Here is a 22,702-nt window from a genome sequence, read left to right as displayed (position 1 = left end):
TCCTCTCCTCATGTTTCTTTACCTATATTTCATAATAATGGTTTAAGATTCGGGTTGTATTAAATTTACTCTAACCCTATGTGCAAGGAGTGGTTTTGAGAAACGCAGCTCTGATACCAATTGTAAAGACCAAAACCCCCTACTAAGAATTCTGAGCGTATAACTCAAAAATAGTGAAACAAGTAATACTGAAATTTGTAATTTAGCAGAAGCAATTAGAGTTTAGGGTCACATTCCTTACACAATTTACTTAAAATACCTAATAGGGTTACAAGAATGCCCTTGAAAACTTAAATAGAAAAAATATAAAAGAAAACAAATATGATTAACTTTTACTCAAAACTGGAAAAGTGGAAAAAGTAATCTCCTAACTAGTTTTCTTGCTATCAGGGTCCGAATCTTGGTCGTCCTGATATGAAATGGTTAATAATAAATGGTAAGCTACACTAGCTCAGTAAGAATATTAACGCCATATCACTTATACGAAAAATCAAAGGGTTGTAGAAAACATAAAATAATCAATGAAGCTCATTTTTAATAAAATTCGAACGCTAGTGCATTCATTATTCATTTCATTGAAAATATTAATATTTCTCAACTTACTTGTAAATTTTTACATTTAATTTATTAAGGTAAGAATCAGAATAGTAATCTGCAATACGCATTCTAAAGAACATATAACAATTAACCTTACGCTATTTTTCGAAACTGGATTTCTTACCATATTCATCTTTATCATTTTACCTTTCTACCAATGTCGATGGGGGTCCATAGGGATCCCCACTACATGTGGACACGAACATTCATGCAATAATCAAACAGTTGTCCCCATACCCCGTATGATAATGGGTGCCAAAATACACAACCGCCTTAATACCCCGTTTGGTATGAATATAATTAAAATAATTCTCAACCCCTTATAGTATGGGATTTCTCAGCTCTGTATGAGTGAGAATAACATCGACAGTAGGGTTCACCCTATGCATCAAGTTCGTACACTCTTTCCTAAGATACCTAGTAAGCCTCATTCATTCAACACCATTAATTCACACATATCTTTTCTTTTGTTTACTATTTAGCTTTAAAAGACACATATATCTATATCCCAAACAACACATGAGTATGAAATTCATATTTTAAGGTACATACGTGAAATAATCTTGCATTATACCGACAGAAACGTATTATACACACAGTAGAATAATATGACAATATAGATTAAGAAACCTTATCACGTTAGTCGTAGAATTAAATGAATAAATTAAAGTAAGCAGTACAATGATTAAATAAGCATAATAAAGAATTGAAGAAATAACTAATGCAATTAAAGCTCAAAACAAACATAGATTGACTGGTTACTTGCTCCATTGGCAACCTGTACTTAATCAATTAAAGGACTGCAAATTAGATAAGTTTTCGTTTATTATCAGTTTAGCTTCAATTTAACCATAACAGGAAAAAAGGGATGAGAGATTCTTACTCTAGGTTGGTTTCTAGAACACTGTCTTTTTCACTACGGTTCTCGGCAGTTTCCAGTTCTTGAATTTCTTAAATTTTTCTATTAAGATCAAAATGTACGTCAAAATAGCAAGAAAATATGCGAGAAACAGCAAAAAAAGACAACTCTCACTAAAGGGTTGGGTTGGGTTCTAGAGTAGTGGTGGCGCCATGCTCGGACGGCTCCTCATCTCGGTCAGGCCATTTTCAGTCGATTCTCAGTAAAAATCTGTTGAAATCAAGGTTAGAAGATGTTTATCGATGAAAAGAGAGGAGAAATAGAAGCTCACTAGTGATTTTAGCTTTTCGATTCGGTGGCTCAGTTGAGCTCCACCGTTCTTTCTCGTGGGTCACGGTTGTTTTCGGTTATTCTGCATAAAAAATGTGTTAGGCAGTTAAAGGGCGAAGAAACAAAAAAGAACAGGAAAAAAATCGCACTCATCGGCACGTTTTGGGTCCTCGGTGCGGTTGCGCCAGTAGCTAGGCTTCTCCTCCGGCCGCCCTTCTTCTTCTTCTCCGACAAGTGGGTGCACGGCTAGGGTTAGGATTTCGGTGGAAGAGATGCTTAAATACCCCCTCCCTCGATTTGGACCGTCTATCCAGGTCTGCATGGATCCTCTTCAGCTGTCCGATCACGTTATTACGGAAACAGATCTGGACCGTTCAATCGAAGATGCGTGAATCGTCTGATCGTGCTTATCCGGGAAATCAATCCAAACCATTCGTGCGCGCGGGAGTGAACACAGGTCGTTGGATTGCCCTGGCACGCAGATTGCCCGCGTGGAGCCCATGCCAGCATGTCTGCTACGCGACACGTTCTGACTCGCCGTGCTGCTGACATGGCTATCCTACATGGCCCGCACTTTCTCTTTTTGTGATTTAACCCCTGTTTTTATTTTTATTTTTCAAATATACCCCTATTTATTTACAGTTTTACCATATTTTCTAAAATTATTTTTAAATTCATCCAAAATTTATATATCTAAAAAAAAATTAAAAATAACCATTTTATTATCATTAAAAAATTAAATTACATCATTTCGAGTCTAAATTCTAGGCTCAGAATGAATGTTACAGGGAGAATATGGAGAGGTATAAAGGTGAATTAAGAGAGAAGAAAATATTGAACAACAGACAAAGAGACGTAAAGGAGGAAAACAATGAATAGAACTTGGGAGATTGAGAGCAAAATGGGAGTTTGTTGAAAAGAAAGAGAAGGGGGAAAGCATTAAGGAAAAGAAAAGGGTAGTCTGGAAAGGTGAAGTTTTTTAGTTTGGACTTCGGTTTTTGTGAGATGGGATATATATATATATATATATATATATATATATATATATATACATAAATGATGATTCGATAGATTGAACACGAGAGAGTAATAAATTATATTTGGATCAAATACCGGGTTGAATTATACCAATCGATTTAATCTAGTTGGAAGCAAATTGAATTGATTTTTTAAATGATATTTTTAATCAAAAAAGTAATTAATAAAACTAAAACAAATAATTAATTTATAAATTATAATACATTATTTTATTTCATAATTAATTAAATATTAACTACATGATGGAGCTTTGTTTAAACACCATTTATATTGTCTTCTATCATATTTCCTTTTCTTTTAATTTAATTCTATACCTACTTTCACTTTTACTTAATTTTATCTCAACATGAACGCTATACATGCATACATACATACAAATTAATATTTTATTATATAGTGTATATTACAGGATGGGTGCGCTCAGATTTCTACTTTAAAGACTGATATTAAATGTCTCACGTCGTCTAATTTGGTAGAACTAATGGCAAACCCTTTTTATTTTACAATAGAAAAAATTAGAGACACAACAATTTTTTTGGTTAATTTTAATTTATTGCATACCAGAACATGATGACAACTTTTGCATTTACTAAATTGAATAATGCACATAAAGCTGAACGGCAGTATGCCTTAGTGGCTTTGCCACTTGACACCAGAAAAACTTTTTATTTCACATTACATGTGTATATATATATATATATATATATATATACAGACTTACATGTATACACACACGCATATATATATATATATATATATATATGCCTCGGATGGTACGTACCTCCCAACAATGCCAACCGACCATAAAAAATATTATGTGCATAATGACCTAAATCCCACCAAACGCCAAATATTCCCAACCCATGAGAAGGAAAACCACTACACATGCCTCTATATATACGACATATATATATATATATATATATATATATATTTGAGATGGTAAACTCATATAAACACAAAATCGCAATATGACCATCTGTCTAGACGCCTACCTAATCCCATTAAGTCTCTTCCTCACGCTGGGTTACCATGCATATCTATGGCACATCTACAAGAACAAACCCTCTGCTACCTCCATTGGAATTCTTGCACTCAGAAGGAAATACTGGTTCCTCACCATGAAACAGGTAAGCTTCACACTTAGACCTAATCTTAACTCACAAATTCATCCCCTATATGATAATCCACTAAGAGATAATAAAAATTGCAGGGTCGTGATGATAAGAAAATTATGCTGGGTGTGCAAAGCTTGAGAAACGCATTAATGGTGAGCATACTAACTGCCATCATCGCAATTATGGTTAACGTAGCATTGGCAGCATTGACAAACAACGCGTACAAAGAGAGACATCTATTTAGCGCTGAGTTTATGGGTTCGGAGTCAGGGAGGATATCCGTGGTGAAGTATGGTTCGGCGTCATTGTTTCTGTTGGTTAGCTTCTTGTGCAGCTCCATGGCAGTTGGGTACTTGGTTGATGCAAATTTCTTGATTATAAATGGCTGGAGTTATACGAGATCAATAATGGAAAGAGGGTTCGTGTTGGGTTTTGTTGGGAGTAGGATGTTGTGCATCACCTTCCCTTTGCTGCTATGGATGTTTGGTCCTATTGCAGTGCTCTTGTCCTCTGCTGGACTTGTTTGGGTACTATACGACATTGACTTTGCTTCGAAATTCCATCATACATGATATTTAAACATCATATATATATATAAGCATCTAGATCTATATACTTGGAGAATATAAATATAAATATAAATATATATATATATATATATATGATTTCTTCAATTAGTATATGAAATTATTAATAATTCCAAGATACAATCCAATCAAGGTGTAAAATTAATTCGGTTATCATTCTTTGGTATATATCATTTCCCTACCAATTACTTTTTAAAGTTTGTGGTTGTGCTTCCCATTTGGACATGTATTTACTTTTCCTTAGCCCCATAATATTCTTCTAAATACTCAAAAGTTAATAGACATGTAGTATTTTCAAATCTTATATTATATGTATAAAATTTGGTATAAGTGTAACCATATCCAGTCACATAATCAAGAAAACATTAACCTTTTTCTAAAATAAATTTAATATAAACTTAATTTATATTTTAATTTACTTATTTTAGTTATATATTAATTAATATATCGCGAACATAAGTATACATCATCGCAGATAATTAAATTAATTATTTATATGTACCAATTGAACTGATATACAGATTGTGTATAATATAGATTCATAATTAATTTAATTATTTATGTGCATCGATTTGATTAATTTGATTAAGATATATATGGTATATATTACATAGATATATATATATATTTAATACGTACCTCACATGTTTAATAACTACTAAAATAAATTATTTTAATTAATACTATTTTATTATATATTATATTTTAATTTATGTTATATTTAAATATTATATAAAAATTATCAAATAACATAAATTTATGTTATTCATATTTAACAAACACACTTTGTTTTATATTTTTACTGATTTTTTTTTTTATATAAGCTATTTTAGAAACCAAAAAATAAAACATAACAAATATATTTAATCTAATTACATCAATTATATATTTCAATTAAAAAATATATATATACGTAGCCATGAAAAAGTAATTACTTTTAGAGGAACAAAAAAAAAAAAAAAAAAAAAAGGATCAGACATCCCACAGCAAGCCCTAAAAATCAAAGCAGATTTCCCAGCATTTCACATATAGAATCATCATAATAACATTTGGCTTCTGCTTATTAGGTTGGTAAAAACTCAAAAGAATTCACTGAACTCACCTGGGGATATTGGTGCTTTATCCAGGGAAACCATGCAATAAATTAATTGCTTATTAGTAAAAGTGTTTAGCTCTAGTGGCACATTTCTCTGTATGTGGATGAAAGATCATGGGTTCGTTCAATCTTTCTTTATGACAAGAGCAATAATCATTAATAAGAAAACAAAAAGAGAAGCACTGGGAAAGTGGAGACAATGGTGTATGCATGCAAGATAGATGTTGAGTAACTCCAAAAGCTATTTCATTGTTTATATAGGCCTTTGGTTCTGTAAATTTTCTAACCGTATAAGTTAGAGCATATATCTGCACTATAAATGAGCTCATTGTTGCGAGAATAACTCTATCATTCTACCCACCATCCAAATCACCTACTTAAACTGCATATGAAAATTCCCACTTAGTTCACACACCTCCGGGCCTCCTTCTTATTCATTACCTAGATTCATACAATCGCCCAAGAGAAAAGAACAGCATCTACCCTTTAACCAATTTGCTCCATAATCCTTCAGGCTTCCCACAAGCCTGAGTTCAACACATTCTCTATCATCCCTCTTTTCCAAAATTTCCTAATCCGATCATCCCTACTTTCATAGATAAAACCTAAGTAAGAGCAACACCATATATATGCATGTGCAAGAAAACAAGATCTTACTCTCCTATCTCTTCAAGAAAGTAATATAACAATGTATGATCTCTTAACTAGAAAGATCTTACAAAATAAAGGAAGGAAAGCAAAGGATAATACCTCTACACCAACCGAGAGGCGCAACCCGACTTCATCACGCCGGAGCAACTAACCCTATTGGGGTTTCTGGATTCTTCGCCTAGAGAGAGAACGAAAAATTAGGATTTTTTTAAGGAAAGCAAGATACTCATACTTCCGTGCCACTCCAGCTACAAATTGCATAACACATGATAATCTCATCATACTTAATGAAACAGTGTGCATTAGGTATGGATCCTCTCTGTGTTTCGGGCTTCCAGCCTGTTTGCCTCTAATCCATACTCAATTTACATCCCCTCTCAAGATGGAGAATAGATATATATTTTTCGCCCACTTATCATCCAATGGTTAATGTTGTGGATGATAAGTGCTTTCTTTTTTCTTCTTGTTGTATAAAATAGCTAATGAAATTTTATTTCTAAAGGGTTACAAATTTGATATGACATACAATAACAGGAATGTATTACACACACCCATCAAGGAGGTAGCTAACTACTGCTTCGGGAAACAGTATTGAATTGTAAACAAGGAAACCACTAATATATATTCTACTGTGGAGAAATATATATTCTACTGTGGAGAAATATATATATATATATATAGGAGAAACATCATCAAAATTCAAATGGGAAAACCTCATCAAATCCAACAGATATAGATTTCCCCATAACATCCATCTCCAAACTGTGATGAGTGCTCGGCATGCACGATTCAAATGTGGTGATATCGGGAGACAGAAGATAATTGGACGAAGATGAAGATAACTGGTTGTTTGTTGTCAATACCTCTTGTTTGCATTCATTTTTTAATGACGAACTACTGGGAAAGGAAATAGAAAATGGAGTATGATCTCGTTTGATACTGTCATTGGTGATACTAAAACCGAGCTGAATGGATTCATTGACTAAATGATTAGCGTTAAGAAAGTTTTTGCAGGTGTGATGCCCGTAATACGTGGTTCGATACAGTGGAGGATCGTCTCTAATCTTTTGCACTTGCTTGGTTGCTTGGCACTTTTGATCAGTCTTGTGCGTACACCTAAAGTAGCTCCTGCACACACACACACATATATACCCACAAATTTATGTAAGTACCCACTCCTAATCTTGAATCTGAATGTGTATATATGTATATACCTGGGATGGTTGGCTTTGAGGATATCTTTTTGTCCATACTTTCTCCAAGCAAATCCATCATCAACCAAAGCAACTGCCTCCGTAGTCCAAACATGTGGACTCTCTCTGCAAGTGTGGTACGAGTTCAAGCATTAATTTTCCTTCAGATAAATTTTTTTATTATAAGTAAATACATTTATTAATATCTAATAAATTAACAATAATCATAATATAATAGAAAACAATTTGACATAGAAGAAGAGTACGATCTGATTCAAAACCACAACTTTTATAAAAGAAGTAACTTACTTATCATTAAGTTTAGTGAGGGTTGAAAATTTTCATTAACATAATTTGCAGATCAATGGATATGCCTAAATTCTTCTTTAATCTGTAACCATGTGCAACTCAGGGAGATGTAGTATATGACCCACCTCTTACTATTTTACCTCATGATATTTTGATATCAAAATTTTTTATCAAACTGAGTATGACTGAATGTGTGATAGCATTTAGTATACCAGGAATATTAATGATCCTGGTTATTGCAATTGTTCTAAAAACCCTTTTTTTTTTTTTTTTTTTTAATCTTCTAGTTACCTTCTAAAATCTATTTGTTACTTCAAAATCCCTCTGACTAACATTAATTAGTAGATGGGTTCGGTCCAAAATAGATAAAATTATGACTAAAAATGTATAATCATTCCAAGATTATAAATTCATTGCGGCACTTATTATATAAAAATATATTACATAAATGAGAGTTATTAATTTTCTTTGTTATAATTTTTTCATTAATAATATATAAATATTAATCATAAAGTAATTAAGTATTAAGTTAAGGAGTGAACTAAAATCTTCACCGATATAACTTGACTATTGTGCTGAGGAGTGAATAAAAATTTGGATTGATATAATTCAAAGATTAAGGGATCCGTCTAAATTTTTCTTTAATCTATAACCATTGCAACCCAGGGAGATCTAGTCGATTTTGAATCCATTATCAAGCTCTTACAATTTGAACTTATGATTTTCCTGTAATGTGCGTGTGCGTGTGCGTGTGCCTGTGTGTATATTGCCCTAATTGTAAATAAGAAGTAATGTTCTCGAAGAGAGAAGGATATATCTATGTGTAGGTGTACCTTCTCTCGCAGGAGCCTCTCCTATCCTGACGCATCTTACTCCTAATACTTTCTGTTGAGTCTTCAGAGGATTTGTGGCCATCATAACAGGCAAGTGTATTTTCAAAGGACTCGAGAATTTCTGAGACGAGATCTTCCTTGGTGATAGAGTCGAGATCAGGTTGGTTGACGAGTTTCTGCAACTTTTTTGCGGACTCATGACCTCGAAGAAGCTCTTCAATGGCATAGATTTGGTTAAACGCCATCGTCTTGGTTAGTGTGCGCGTGTGTGACCTTCAGGCAAGAGGAAGAGGCTTACAGAGAAGAGAGTGAGGTTTTGGGTTTTTATTTTCAAAGGAAAGACAGAAAGAAGGAAGCCAGAAAATTCCTAATTTTCAGGAGTCGTCACGCACACGCGCTTTTCTTAAACGACCTTCTCCGCTAACTTACCCACATTTAATCATACATTATTGTATTAAGTTTGTAATCTTTTCTTATTTTTATAATTTAAAAAATTTAATTATTACGAAATATTTATCTCACTTAAAAATATAATAAATTTATTAAAAATTTAATTTAATTTGATCACCGTAATTTATCAATAAATTAATAAATAAAATTCTTAATTCTATTGATTTAAACATTATAAATTTATAATACACTTTTAAAATAACAAATTCTATATTATCAATATGATATTTTTCACTTAAATGCGGTATTGAACATTCAATAATAATTTTATGTTACACCGATCATATTAAAAATAATATTTTATTTATTAAATAAAAATTATATTTATATAAAAAAATAAATGTAATTTTTATACATGTGTATTTAGATATTTAAGAATTTTAAAGAAAAAAGAAAGACCTAGAAGTTTTTTTTTTTTTTTTTAAAGAAAAACTAAAAGCTTAGAATATTTGAATATTTGCACTTTTATAAATTTCTATGGTCAAGATTGTACTTTTAAATAACATTTTAATTCCCATTAGTAAACTAGGTGAAGTTTGAGTTAGTTGATAGTCAGCTTAGCGCGTGGTCAATTAGTATTGAGTTGCTTCCATACTTAAGTGATGTCATTTCATCACGTCACGTCCATGACATCATACCCTCGTTGCCAATTGGCACGCTTCGTATTAAAAAAGCATCATTATCCTTGTGAAAAGACTAATATACCCTTGATTATTGAATGCAACTCTGGTCGAATCCTAAAAAAGCAAACCAGACAATAACCCGGTCGTTAAATTCCTCGTTTCTTAAAAATGAGTTCTGCGGATAGACATGCACTTGGGGACGAAATTGTATACCCACTAATTACCGTTTCTCATGTACTTTCCTCACCAGTGATCCTCATCATTCAACACCAGCCGTCCGATATGCCCAACCTGCCCGATTCCAGTTTCCAATGCCAATTAGATTTCACTGGAACTATAATACTGTTATGAGGGATTTTTTTTTATTTATTTTATATTATGTTTTGTGTTTTTCTTACGTTAGTATTAAATTTTTTTGGACATATACTTATATTATATTCATATATTAGTTAGCAATGACTCCCAGGTATTATTATATTATTTTAAATTAATTTTTTATTTAAAATTTTTATTAATGTTAACATCTTAGTATCTTAACGCCCCATAAATGTAAGTATTATAATATGGTCTAATGTTTAGTTAATATTGATTTTTTAAAAATAATAAAGAAACTAAAAATACATGTAAACTCTTTTAACTTTTTGTTACCACTATGTATAATTTTTCACGTACTCCAATAAGAATACTACTTTAAATTTCATCATCTTGTAAATTTAGCACATTTTATATTTTATACTTTACTTTGTTAACATTCAATTAATTGGATTATTATCTAATCATACTTAATTTGGTCCAATTAAATATATGTAAATCTTGATCTTTTACTTAAAACTTAAGTACGTTAAATTGTTTTGATTTTACATTTTTAAGTCATACATAAGAATTAAACAAAAGAACAAATTCTACACTGTAAGTATTTTACCTTAGGAATCCCCAAAACTTTCTTAAAGAAAATCACATGTACAAAACACTTTTCCTCTTCACTTTTCATTCTCCAAGCTTGCAGTTTTAGGATAATATTGAGGAAAAAAAAAAAACCTTTTTCTCTTGTATTCAAGTCTTGATAAAAGGTTCGTATATATCTTTATATGTATATATATATATTTTTTTAAAAAAAAATCAAAAGTAAAATCTCCTAATATCACACACAATCCTTAAATTTTAGAATTATTTTTTAAGATCTTTGAGTGATTTTAAGAAAACTAAGTACTTTAACAAATAAGATTGTATACTCCATTTATATGCTATAAATGAATACTTTGATCAAATTATGAGATAAAGAAAGATCATGACTACTCGTCCGGTATGAGCCGACGTTCATGGTAAGGTTTCCTATGTACCCGGTCCGTCCACAATCTCTTAGGATATCCAGTAAGGTTACCATTTATTTATTCACTTAATTAATCAATTTTTTGTTTACTTTTAATTTTCAGTTTCACAATTTAACCGTAAATCAATGCAAGACAAACAATACATGCATAAAAAAAATACAACTGAATCATTTTACTAGTATGAATCAAACAATCAGTTAAATAGGATAACAATAATAAATAACCGGTTCTGACTCCATTAGTAACCTGTAATTAATTCTCGAAACTTTTTAAATTACGTAAAATACTGTATTATTAATAATTAGACTTCAATTCTATAATAGGGAATAAGGTGAGGGATTCTTATCTGAATCGATGTTCAAAATATTAAACTTTTAGATGCGCCTATTGGCGGTCCTTAAGTTTCTTGAATTTTTCTGTGGATGTTAAAACACGCTTCATGTACCTAAAAATACTCTAAAAAAATTCAAAATTGGTGTTAAAAATCTTTTATGGTCAATTTTAGAATTCCAACACAGCGACACCGCCATGCTCCGTCGTCGATACCGCCGCCCATGACGGCAGTTTACCTCAAACTGGCCGTTTTCGACTGATTTTACACTCATATTCACGAGAAAACACGTTAAAAGGTTTCAGTTGGCCGAAAAAAGTCGAAAAATAAAAACTTACTGACGACCAGATTTTTCAGTGCGGCAGCTTCGCCAGCTCACCTTCGCGGCTGAACATTTTTCTTCAGTCAACTTGTAGAAAACAGAATGGTGAACACAATGGTAAAAAAATTGTACGAAACGGGAAACAGGAAGGGACTCATCAAAGGCGATTTTTGATTTTTTCTGCAACGATGCCGCCGAATTTTACCTGCGATTTTTGACTCATCCGCCATTCCTTTTGCTCCGATTTGGCCATGAGAGCGTTTAAAATCAAATTCCGAATGAATAGGAGAATTTTTACCTATTTTGGCGGTCGGAGGTGGCTCCGGCACAGCGGCAGGCGGCGGTCAGTTCCCTTCTCCAATGACTGGTTATTCTTCTCGAGTGGGAGGCTAGTGGCTAGGGTTTGAGTTCGGTGTGAAGTGAGATATTTATATCCATCTTCTTTAAATTTGAGTCATTCATCACGTTTGATCTCGATTGTCTGATCGTGTTTAAAGAGAAAATGAATATGCACCGTTTATCGTGATTTGATCTCGACTGTACGATCGCGTTTAAAGAGAGAACGAATCTGGACCGTTAATTGCGTTTAATCGTGACCGTTCAATCGCGCTTGAAGAGATAAAGGATCCGGACCGTCCACGCACACAGGAACGCATCCAAACCGTCCACGCGCGCAGGAACGCATCCGGATCGTCCGATCGCAAGTACATGGATTGCCAGTGTGACCTCCCGCGTGGCACCGAGTCAGTATGCCTTGCCATGCGGCACGCTCTGATTCGTCGGGGTCGTTGATTGAGCAATTTTACGTGGTGTATTTTTTTTAATTGTATTTTAACCTCCAGTTTTTAATTTTTCTTTCAAAAATACTCTCCAAATTCAAATTTTCACCAATTTTTCCTAAAATTGTTTTCAATTTCATTTTCTACATATTTTTTTTTCTAATTTTACGTTAAATAAAAATTTAAAAATTATATTTATATATATGTTTTTTAATTTTAAAATTAATTCCAAATCAAATTTTGGGTCTGGGTATTATAACATTAAATGAAAATAATAAACACTAGTTTAACTACTTTAACATTTCAATTAATAAGTTAAACTTAAATGGCAAATATAATGGTAAAAATTAATTTTAATTTAATTAACTTCCGATTATAAGTGACCAAATACAGGACAATTAATCTATGTAGTTGTCACCTCTTATATGGTCAAATTATTGAAGTACTAGTTATTTAATTGAATGTTAGGTTTTCCCTCGTTAGGGGGGCAATCTTTACTCCTACTGGATGGTAACCAGCACTGAATCCCATTTTGGTTTGAATGTTTGCAAAACTTCCATTACATGTGTGGAAGATTGTGTGATTAGATGAGATTCTCTACTGTAAAAAATGAAGGGGGTTAACTGAAGAATGTAGAAAATGCACTATATTGAGAAGCTAAGAGCCTTAAATGGAGGAAATGCAGCCAGAGAGGGAGGAAATGATGGCATCTGAGAGCTGTTGAAGCAAAACAATGGTATATGCATGCAAGATATGAGTCACTCCAAAAGCTATTTCATTGTATATAGAGGCCTTAAATAACTCTATCTCGCTCTACCCACCACCCAAATCACCTACTTAAATTGCACACCTCAAGACCTCATTCTCATTCATTATCTAGATTCTTACAATCACCCAAGAGAAAAGACCAGCATCTACCCTTTATCAAGTTTGCTCCATAACCCTTCAACACATTCTCTTTCATCCCTCTTTTTCGAAATTTCCTAACATCCAATCATCCCTACTTTCACCAATAAAACCTCTATAAGAAGAACACCTTATATATTCAGTCAATCCATAATGTTGTGGATGATGACTGTTTTCCTTTTTTCTTCTTCTAGTATAAATTCGATATGACCTACAACAACAGAAATTATGTTACGGACACCCATCAATGAGGTAGCTAACTATTGCTTAGGATAACAGACATACGTAGTACTGAACTGTAAACAAGGAAACCATTAATGTATATTTTGCCGCAGAAATATATATATATATATATATATATATATCATCAAAATTCGAATGGGAAAACATCATCAAATCCCACAGATACAGATTCCTCCATAACACCCATCTCTAAACTGTGATGAGTGCTTGCTTTGCACGATTCGAATGTGGTAAGATCAGGAGAGAGAAGATACTTGGACAGCGATGAAGATAACTGGTTGTTTGTTGTCAATACCTCTTGTTTGCATTCATTTTTTAATGATGAACTACTGGGAAAGGAAATTGAAAATGGAGTATGATCTTGTTTGGTACTGTCATTGATGATACTGAAGCCGAGCTGAATGGATTCATTAACTAGATGATTAGCATTAACTAAGTTTTTGCAGGTGTGATGCCCGTAATACGTGGTTCGATACAGTGGAGGATCGTCTCGAATCTTTTGCACTTGCTTGGTTGCTTGGCACTTTTGATCATTCTTGTGCGTACACCTAAAGTAGCTCCTGCACATACATATACATATATATATATATATATACCCACAAATTTGTATACAGGTATCCACTCCTAATCTTGAATATGAATTTGTATATTAATTACAAAATTAACATATATGCATATACCTTGGATGATTGGCTTTGAGGATATCTTTTTGTCCATACTTTCTCCAAGCAAATCCATCAGCAACCAAAGTAACCGTCTCTGTAGTCCAAACATGTGAACTTTTTCTGCAAACGTGGTACAGGTTCAAGCATTGATTTTCATTAGAAATACATATGATTTATCAATACTTAATAAATAGACACTAATTATAATAGAAAACAACTTAATATGCGAAACAGCATAATTTAATTTAAACTTATAATTTTTTATAAAAGAAGTACCATACTAATTATTGTGTTTAAGTTACCGAAAAAAAAAAATTCATTAATGTAATTTGCAGAATAAGACAACTGCCTAAATTCTTCTCTAATCTATAACAACTGCAACCCGGGGAGATACAGTCAAAGTCGAATCCATCCTCAAACTCTTGCTATTTGAACTTATGATTTTATGTATACACAGTATTGATTTTCTTCGATATAACTTTTTCATTAATAAAATATATAAACATCAATCACAGAAAAAATTATTACTAACTATTGAGTTGAGGAGTGAATAAAAATTTTTATTGATATAATTTAACTATTGAGCTAAGGAGTGAATGAAAATTTTCATTAATATAATTCGCAGATTCAGGAATCCGACTAAACTTTTCTTTAATTTATAACCATTGCAAACCCAGGGAGATGTAACCGAGTTTGAATCCATCACCAAACTCTTACTATTTGAGCTTATGATATTTCTATAATATATGTGCGCACGCGTATATATTGCCCTAGTTGTAAATAAGGGGTAATGTTTTCAAGAAAATTGAAGGTGTTAGCACTTAAACTTAATTTAATGTATATGTACATGTATGACGGCAACCATAAAGTCGGCAATCAACATTAAGCATATCAAACTCAACACCTTTGAATTACACCAAAAGAAAGAATTATGGAAATCTTCTAAGCAACTCAACCCAACCTATTTGAACCCAACAACAGTAGGTATATTAAACCTACCATTTTTGAATCACAAAAAGGTAGAAAAATTGAATTACGAACTTATGGTTGCTATAAGTACAGCCTAGATCATTTAAGATTGAGAGAGAGAAATTGGGCTATAAGGTGAAAGAAATAGAAACGAGAGTGAGATTTATTGGTTGACGTCAATAAGGTAACCCATGACAGGATTACGATGTGAAATTTTATTTTGTGAGTTTTGTAAAATTTGTATCTTTTTTTATAAATAAAATTATGAGTATTTGCGTACTTATCAAATTCAATTTTTAGACAATTATAACAAATATAAATTGCAAATATCTGGTATCAGAATATAAGGTTTACTTAAAATGACTTCAAGTTCAACAACAGGAGTCCAAATTCAACAAGTGCAGCCAACGATTTCCAACTTTGATAGCAAAAATAATTTTGCAATGTGGAAGTACTTAATGAAGTGTTTGAGAAGTAATGGTTATGGTGAAATTTAGAAAAAATATCTTATTAAAAGGAAAAAGCCATCAGCTAAACAATTACAAAAAGTTGGATTGTGTTTGCTCGTTGAATGAAAAGGTTTTATCTTTAATTTATAAGTCTGTTAGAGCCGTTAGCTCTGGAAAAAATATTACATACTAAACTAACAAAAGAGACTTAGAATATTCTGCTCAAAACATATAACGGTATAATTCCAATCAAACAAGCAAAATCACAATGGTTAAAAAGATAGTTTGAGCTGATGGACTAAGGCAATGATAAAAGTTTTCGCAGTTATTTTTCATAAATGAAGAAGTTAGTTAACAAGATGAATATAACGAAGATCAAATAACGGAAATAGATGTCGCAGAGAAGATCTTACATGCACTGCCCAGTCAGTTTGATTACGTAGTGATAACCATTGAAGAGTCCAAAATTTTGGACATTGACCCTTAATGATTTACAAACTTCACTGGAATCATGCGAGATATGAATGAAGGAAAGGTCACCAAGCACAATATAAAAAGCTTTAGAGGTTCAAATGAATTTGAAGAATGAGAATGAATCACCCAAACCAATGCATAATCAAAGAGGCCCAAATTTCAGAGACAAGAAAGGAGGAAATTTCAGAACTACTTCAAGATAAGGAGCGATAAAGAATGAATTTTTTCAAAGTAAGTCTCACATTCAATATTATAAATGCAAAAATATAGTCACTATCAATCTGAGTGCAAGTCACCTATTTAGTGCTATAACTATAAAAAAAATATAGCCATTATAGTAGAGAGTGTTGTATAAGAAGACCAGAGCACGAAGACAATCGTGTCGGGTAGCTCAAAATGATAGTCCAGAGACTTTGGTGATCAACTCACAAACCTAGTGGAAGTAATAAGTAGTTATTATACTCATGTTGTAGCAATTGCCTAAGTGGAAACAAGGAATCTTTTTAGAATTAGATGAATGTTTTCGCACTTCGATGAAACTTGGCGATAACTATGAGGTCTCAATTTTAGAAAAAGAAAGAATTGCTATTAAAATGAATAATAAACTTTTAGACTCTATTTCTAAAGTTTATTATGCTTCTAATATTTGTCAAAAGCTGTTAAGTGTATGACTGTAAGAAAATTAATGCAAAATAAACTATCAATGAAAACTAGGAGAAAAAAGTTATGATTTGTGTTTCAACAAGCACGAGTACATTGTAAGTGAGATAAAAAAAAAAGATTGATACTAAAGACGAAAATGTCATCTAATCGTTCATTTCCAATGCACATCAGTTGTGATGCCTCCTATTGTAACTTTATGATTGTTGATGATAATTTGCTATATCATATGCGGCTCGGGCAATTAATTTGTTGGAACATCAAATTTCTTGCAAACAAAGAATGAATTTTAGGCTTGCAACTATTCAAGCTCTTAACCAACTTTATGAGCACTCTATTTTACAGAAGAAACACAAAGATCCATTTCCTACAAAGTAGGCATAAAGAGCCAAAAGAACCACTTAAACTTGTGCATTCAGACATAGTGTATGTGAAGGTTCCACCAAATAGAGGTAATAAATATTTCATTACTTTTATTAATGATTTCAATAGAAATGCATGGGTATACTTTTTGAAACATAAATCTGATGTATGTGGAATAATCAAGAATTTTGTGGCATATATTAAAAAGTAAAGTGGTCATGCTCTCAAAACTTTAAAATTAGATAGAGGGATAAAATATATTGTTTGTGATAGTTTTTTGAAAAAGTAAGAATCAAACATCAGTTAACAGTTAAGTATGTTTCTGAACAAAATAGAATATCAGAAAGAAAAAATATAACTAGTATGGATATAGTGAAAAGCATGTTGCATTATAAGAAGTTGTCTAAGAGTTTTTGGGCAGAAGCCATGGCTTGTATAATTTATATTTTAAACATATATCCTGTTAAAAGTGTTCGGGATAAAACCTTACAAGAAGCATGGTACGGATGGAAGTTAATTTGAGCCATACGAGGGCATCCGATTGTATTACTTATTTATATGTACCAAATGAGTTAAGAAAGAAGCTTGATGGCAAAGTGAACAAATGCATCTTCATTGGTTACGGCCTGAAAATAAAAAGCTATAAGTTGTATAATCCGAAAATCCAAAAGATGTTGTCAATTTCAGTGTTCATAAATAGTAAAATAGAAACAAGTAATCACACTGGTTAATAGCCTTTTTTTTTTAATTTCTAAGGAGTCATCTATTATCATTCTAGAAGCTTTATCTCCTCCTATACATAGACAATCGCAACGAGATTGTTATTCACCTGCTTATTTAAAAGATTATGAAGTTGGTGATAATAATGATGACATTGTTCACTATGCTTTCTTTACAGATTGTGATCCAGTAGTCTTCGAAAAAGCATCTAATGATGATCGGTGGATTAAGGTAATGGATGAAGAAATTCATGCCATTGAGAAAAATAATACATGAAAATTAACTATTTTGCTAAAAGAGAAGAAATCAATCAGAGTCAAAAGGGCATACAAGATAAAATACATATCTAATGAAGAAGTGGAACAATTTAAAGTAAGGCTAGTTGCAAAAGGATACATGTAAAAATTAAGTATTGATTATTTTGAAGTGTTAGTACTTGTTGCTAGATTGGCACAGTGCATATGATCATTTTGCTTGCACTTCAAAATCATCAAAAAATTTATCAAATTGATGTAAAGTTGGCATTTCTAAATGATGTACTTGAAAAAGAAGTGTACGTTGAACAACTACTTAATTATGTAAAGAAAAGTAAAGAAGATAAAGTTTATTGGTTGAGAAAGGCTTTGTATGAGCTTAAACAAACACCAAGGACATGGTACCCTCGTACTGTCACCTATTTTCTTAATCATAGTTTCTACGAGCATCCGTATAAACAAACTTTGTATATTAAGACCAACAAGGATCGAGACCTCGCCGTTGTTGACCTTAATATTGATGATTTGATCTTCACAAGTAACTAAAGTTTTTGTTAAAATTCAGGGAGGATATGATTTCCACTTTAAGATAATAGATATGGGGGTTAATGTCTCACTTTCTTGGTACTAAGGTCAAGCAAATGGATGAAAACATATTCATTTCCTAAAAAAAGTATGCAGGAGATATTTTAAAAAATTTAAGATGGAAGCTTGCAAAAAACTAACTCCAATCGAAGAAAGACTAAAACTTTAAAAAGATGGAAGCAGTGATTTGGTTGATACATCAAACTTCAAACTTCAAGAAACTTATTGGAAGCTTGAGGTACTTAACAACAACTCTTACATTGTCTATGCAGTTGCTACTGTGAGCAAATTTATGAATTCACCATGACAGTTTTATTAGCAAACTACAAAGAGAATATTGTGATATGGTAAAGGTATGCTTGATAGTGATATTTTATATTCAATTGCTAATAAAATAGAATTGGTTGGCTATATAGACAATGATTGGACATGTAACACTGAAGAAAGGAACGTATTTCGGGTTATGTGTTTAACCTTAGTTCAAGGGCATTTTCTTGGTCCTCGAAGAAACAACAGGTAATAACACTTTCACAACCAGAAGTAAAGTATATAGCAATCACGAGTTGTGCCATTCAAGTAGTTTGGCTAAGGATGATACTTAATGAATAACAACATCAACAAGATAGTGCAACGACAATCTATTGTTATAACAAATCAACAATCTCCATAATATAGAATCCAATGTTTCAATCCTCTTAACAAAGAATCCAATGTTTCATGGTAGTAGCAAATACATCGACATCAAACATCCTGACATCCAAGATTTGATGAAAGATGAAGAGATCATGGTCAAATATTGTGCATCCGGAGATCAAATGGTAGATATTTTTACCAAGATACTTACAGCATATACATTTATCAAGTTAAAGAAAATGATTGGAATGATTGAATCAAATTTGAGGGAGGATGTTAGCAATTAAACTTCATTATATACATATATGTGGCAGTAACTGTAAAGTTGGTAATGACTGACTTATGGTTGCTATAAATATGGCACTAGGCCGTTTGTGAGGTTGAGGGAGAGAGATATTGGGGTGTGAGGCGAAAGAAAATAAAAAAAATTAAGAATGAAATTGATTGGTTCGCTTCAATAAGCTAACACATAAAGAGTTAGAAATCTAAAATTTTTTCTTGTGAGTTTTATAAAATTATGTCATTTTCAGTCAATAAAATCTTGAATGATGATTAGTTATCAAAGTCAAATTTTTAAAGCAATTATAACAAATATAAATTGCCAACAGAAGGACATTTGTATGTATAGATGTACCTTCTCTTGCAGGAGCCATTATCATCCTGAATCCTCTTACTCTTAATGCTTTCCGCTGAGTCGTCAGAGGATCTGTGGCCATCCCAGCTGATCTCGTAACAGGAAAGTGTATTTGTGAAGGAATCAAGAATTTCAGAGGCGAGATCTTCCTTGGTGATTGAGTCAAGATCAGGTTGGTCGACTAGTTTCTGCAGCTTTTTTGCGGACTCACGACCCCGAAGAAGCTCTTCAATGACCTGGATTCGGCTGAACACCATTGTTTTGGTGAGTTGTGTGGCTGTGACCTTTCGGACAACAGTAAGAGGCGAGAGAGAGAGAGAGTGGGGGTTGGGTTTTTATGTTGAAAGAAAAGAGAGAAAGAAGGCAGACACGAAAATTCCTAATCTTCAGGACTCGTCACCTACACGCGCTTTTCTCTAACGACCTTCTTCTCTCCTTCCTTCATTCTCCGCTAACTTACCTGCCCGTTTACCCATTTAATTATAGATTATTTTATCTTTTTATTTAGTATTCAAATTTTGTTCCCACCAATTCTTTTTTTAATTTATTAAATTATTTTAAATTATAATTTTCTTTATAAAAATGATAAAAGCATTTATAAGAATAGAAAACTTTTTATTTTAAATTACGAATTAGAAAAAATTTAAATAATAAAAATATACAAAAACACACTAATAATAAGTTGAGACACACACTTATAAAAAATATATTAATAAATTAATCAATTATATTAATGTAATGCTCTTCAATTTTTTTAATATCAAAAAATTAAATTAAAATTTTAACTTATCATAATTATCTTAACTAAAATAATATAATTATTATAAAATATTTTTTTATTCTAAAAAGATAATACATTTATTAAAATTTAAATCAATTTACTTATTATAGTTCTACCAAAATATTAAAGAGTTAAATTCTAAATCACACTAAATTAAATATTGTACCGATTTATAATATATTTTTATTAAGTACCAAGTTTTACTTTATTAATATAATATTATTTACTTAAAATATTTTTTAAAATATTTAATAAATTATTTTATTTTACACTTATCATATTAAATACTAATCCTATTTATAAAAAGTACATAAAATCTAATCTATATATATATATGTGTGTATTTAGATATTTAAGAAACATTATATATATTAACATCAAATGTGGTTTGAGAGTTTAGAAGAAAAAAGTAGGCAAAAAAAAAAAAAGAAAAACTAAAAGCTTTTGAGATTTTAATATTTGTAGACCATTAATAAATACTTTTCTAAATTTCTATGGTCAAAATGTACTTTAAATAACTTTTTAATTCCCATTACTAACCTAACACAAAACGCCAGATGGTGGAAACAAACGGCAACCACCTGAAAACGTTAAGTTTGAGTTAGTTGGTCGTCAGCATTAGCGCGTGGTCATTTAGTCTTCGAGTCCCTTCAAAAATCAGGTGATGTCATTTCATCACGTCACGCCATGACATCATATCCTCCAACTGACAATTTTAGCTTATGAAAAGACTGATATACCCTTGATTATTAAAGGCCACGAAGCGGTCGAATCCGAAAAAAAGCAAACCAGACAAAAACCAGGTTGTTAGATTCCGTGTTTCTTAAATGTGATTGCTCCAGATATACATGAACTTGGAGATAATACTGTATATCCCACTCATACCATTTCTGGTGTACTTCTTCTCACAAATTGATCCTCGTCATTCAACGCCAGCCGTTCGATAACCCCAAATGCCTGATCCCAGTCTTCAACGGAATTAGATTTCACTGAAACTATCATACCATTAGACATACATATAAATAAATGTCAAGTTTTTTTCCTACAAAAATGTATTTAGGTTAGATCTGCAGTCGCTATCTCCAAGGCCAAAGATATCCCTTAACTTCTCTTCCATTACCCATGAGGGATTTTTTATTTATTTATTTTATATTATGTTTTGTGTTTTTCTTGCGTTTGTATTAAATTTTTTTGAACATATACTTATATTATATTCATATATTAGTTAGCAATGACCCCCTAGGTATTATTATATTATTTTAAATTAATTTTTTATTTGAAAATTTTATTAATGTTAACATCTTAGTACATACTATGGTTTTAACACCCCATAAATGTAAGTATTACAATATGGTCTAATGTTTAGTTAATATTGATTTTTAAAAATAATAATGAAACTAAAAATACATGTAAACTCTTTTAACTTTTCGTTACCATTATGTATAATTTTTCACGTACTCCAATAAGAATACTGTTTTTTTCAATTCCATATCTTGTAAATTTAGCACATTCTATATATTATACTTTACTTTATTAGCATTCAATTAATTGAATTATTATCTAATCATGCTTGATTATATCTAATCAAACATATATATATATATATATATATGAACTTTGATATCTTATTAAAATTTAAATATGTTAAACCATTTTGATTTTACATTTTTAAGTCGTGCATTAGACTTAAACAAAAGAACAAATTCTGCGCGCAAGTATTTTATCTTAGGAATCACCAAAACTTTCTTAAAGAAAATCACAGGTAGAAAACATTATTTCCTCCAAGCTTAGAATTTTAGGATAATATTTGAGAAATAACTTTTTTTCTCTTGTATTCAAGTATTGATAAAGGTTCTTAATCGGCTCTTCAGTTAAGAAAGATCAAAAGTAAAATTATCTGATATCGCATATAATCTTTA

At 31.6% G+C, this 22,702-nt stretch overlaps 3 protein-coding genes across 3 annotated transcripts; 1 reads left to right on the top strand and 2 right to left on the bottom strand.

Annotated features, from left to right (window-relative positions):
- Positions 1–3,759: 3,759 nt before the first annotated feature.
- LOC110811620 (transmembrane protein, putative (Protein of unknown function, DUF599)) lies at positions 3,760–4,529 on the top strand. The gene is made up of 2 exons (XM_022038172.2): positions 3,760–3,954; positions 4,038–4,529. The coding sequence occupies exons 1-2, from the start codon at positions 3,796–3,798 to the stop codon at positions 4,512–4,514; spliced, it is 636 nt and encodes a 211-aa protein (XP_021893864.1). The 5' UTR covers positions 3,760–3,795; the 3' UTR covers positions 4,515–4,529.
- An 860-nt stretch (positions 4,530–5,389) lies between these two features.
- On the bottom strand, positions 5,390–8,938 carry LOC110811633 (WRKY DNA-binding transcription factor 70-like). The gene is made up of 3 exons (XM_022038185.2): positions 8,612–8,938; positions 7,491–7,595; positions 5,390–7,404 (listed from the first exon to the last, which is right to left on the bottom strand). The coding sequence occupies exons 1-3, from the start codon at positions 8,854–8,856 to the stop codon at positions 6,969–6,971; spliced, it is 786 nt and encodes a 261-aa protein (XP_021893877.1). The 5' UTR covers positions 8,857–8,938; the 3' UTR covers positions 5,390–6,968.
- Positions 8,939–13,652: 4,714 nt separating this feature from the next.
- On the bottom strand, positions 13,653–20,325 carry LOC110811605 (WRKY DNA-binding transcription factor 70-like). Its single transcript, XM_022038145.2, has 3 exons — positions 20,003–20,325; positions 14,277–14,381; positions 13,653–14,156 (listed from the first exon to the last, which is right to left on the bottom strand). Exons 1-3 carry the CDS (start codon positions 20,257–20,259, stop codon positions 13,721–13,723), a joined length of 798 nt encoding a protein of 265 aa, XP_021893837.1. The 5' UTR covers positions 20,260–20,325; the 3' UTR covers positions 13,653–13,720.
- Between the last annotated feature and the right edge of the window lie 2,377 nt (positions 20,326–22,702).

The sequence above is a fragment of the Carica papaya genome, chromosome 6 (genome assembly GCF_054855325.1).
Source record: "Carica papaya isolate Zhongbai chromosome 6, ASM5485532v1, whole genome shotgun sequence".
NCBI classification, from domain to species: domain Eukaryota; kingdom Viridiplantae; phylum Streptophyta; class Magnoliopsida; order Brassicales; family Caricaceae; genus Carica; species Carica papaya.
Note: the sequence above shows the minus strand (reverse complement) of the source record. Positions and strands in the feature narration are given on the sequence as shown.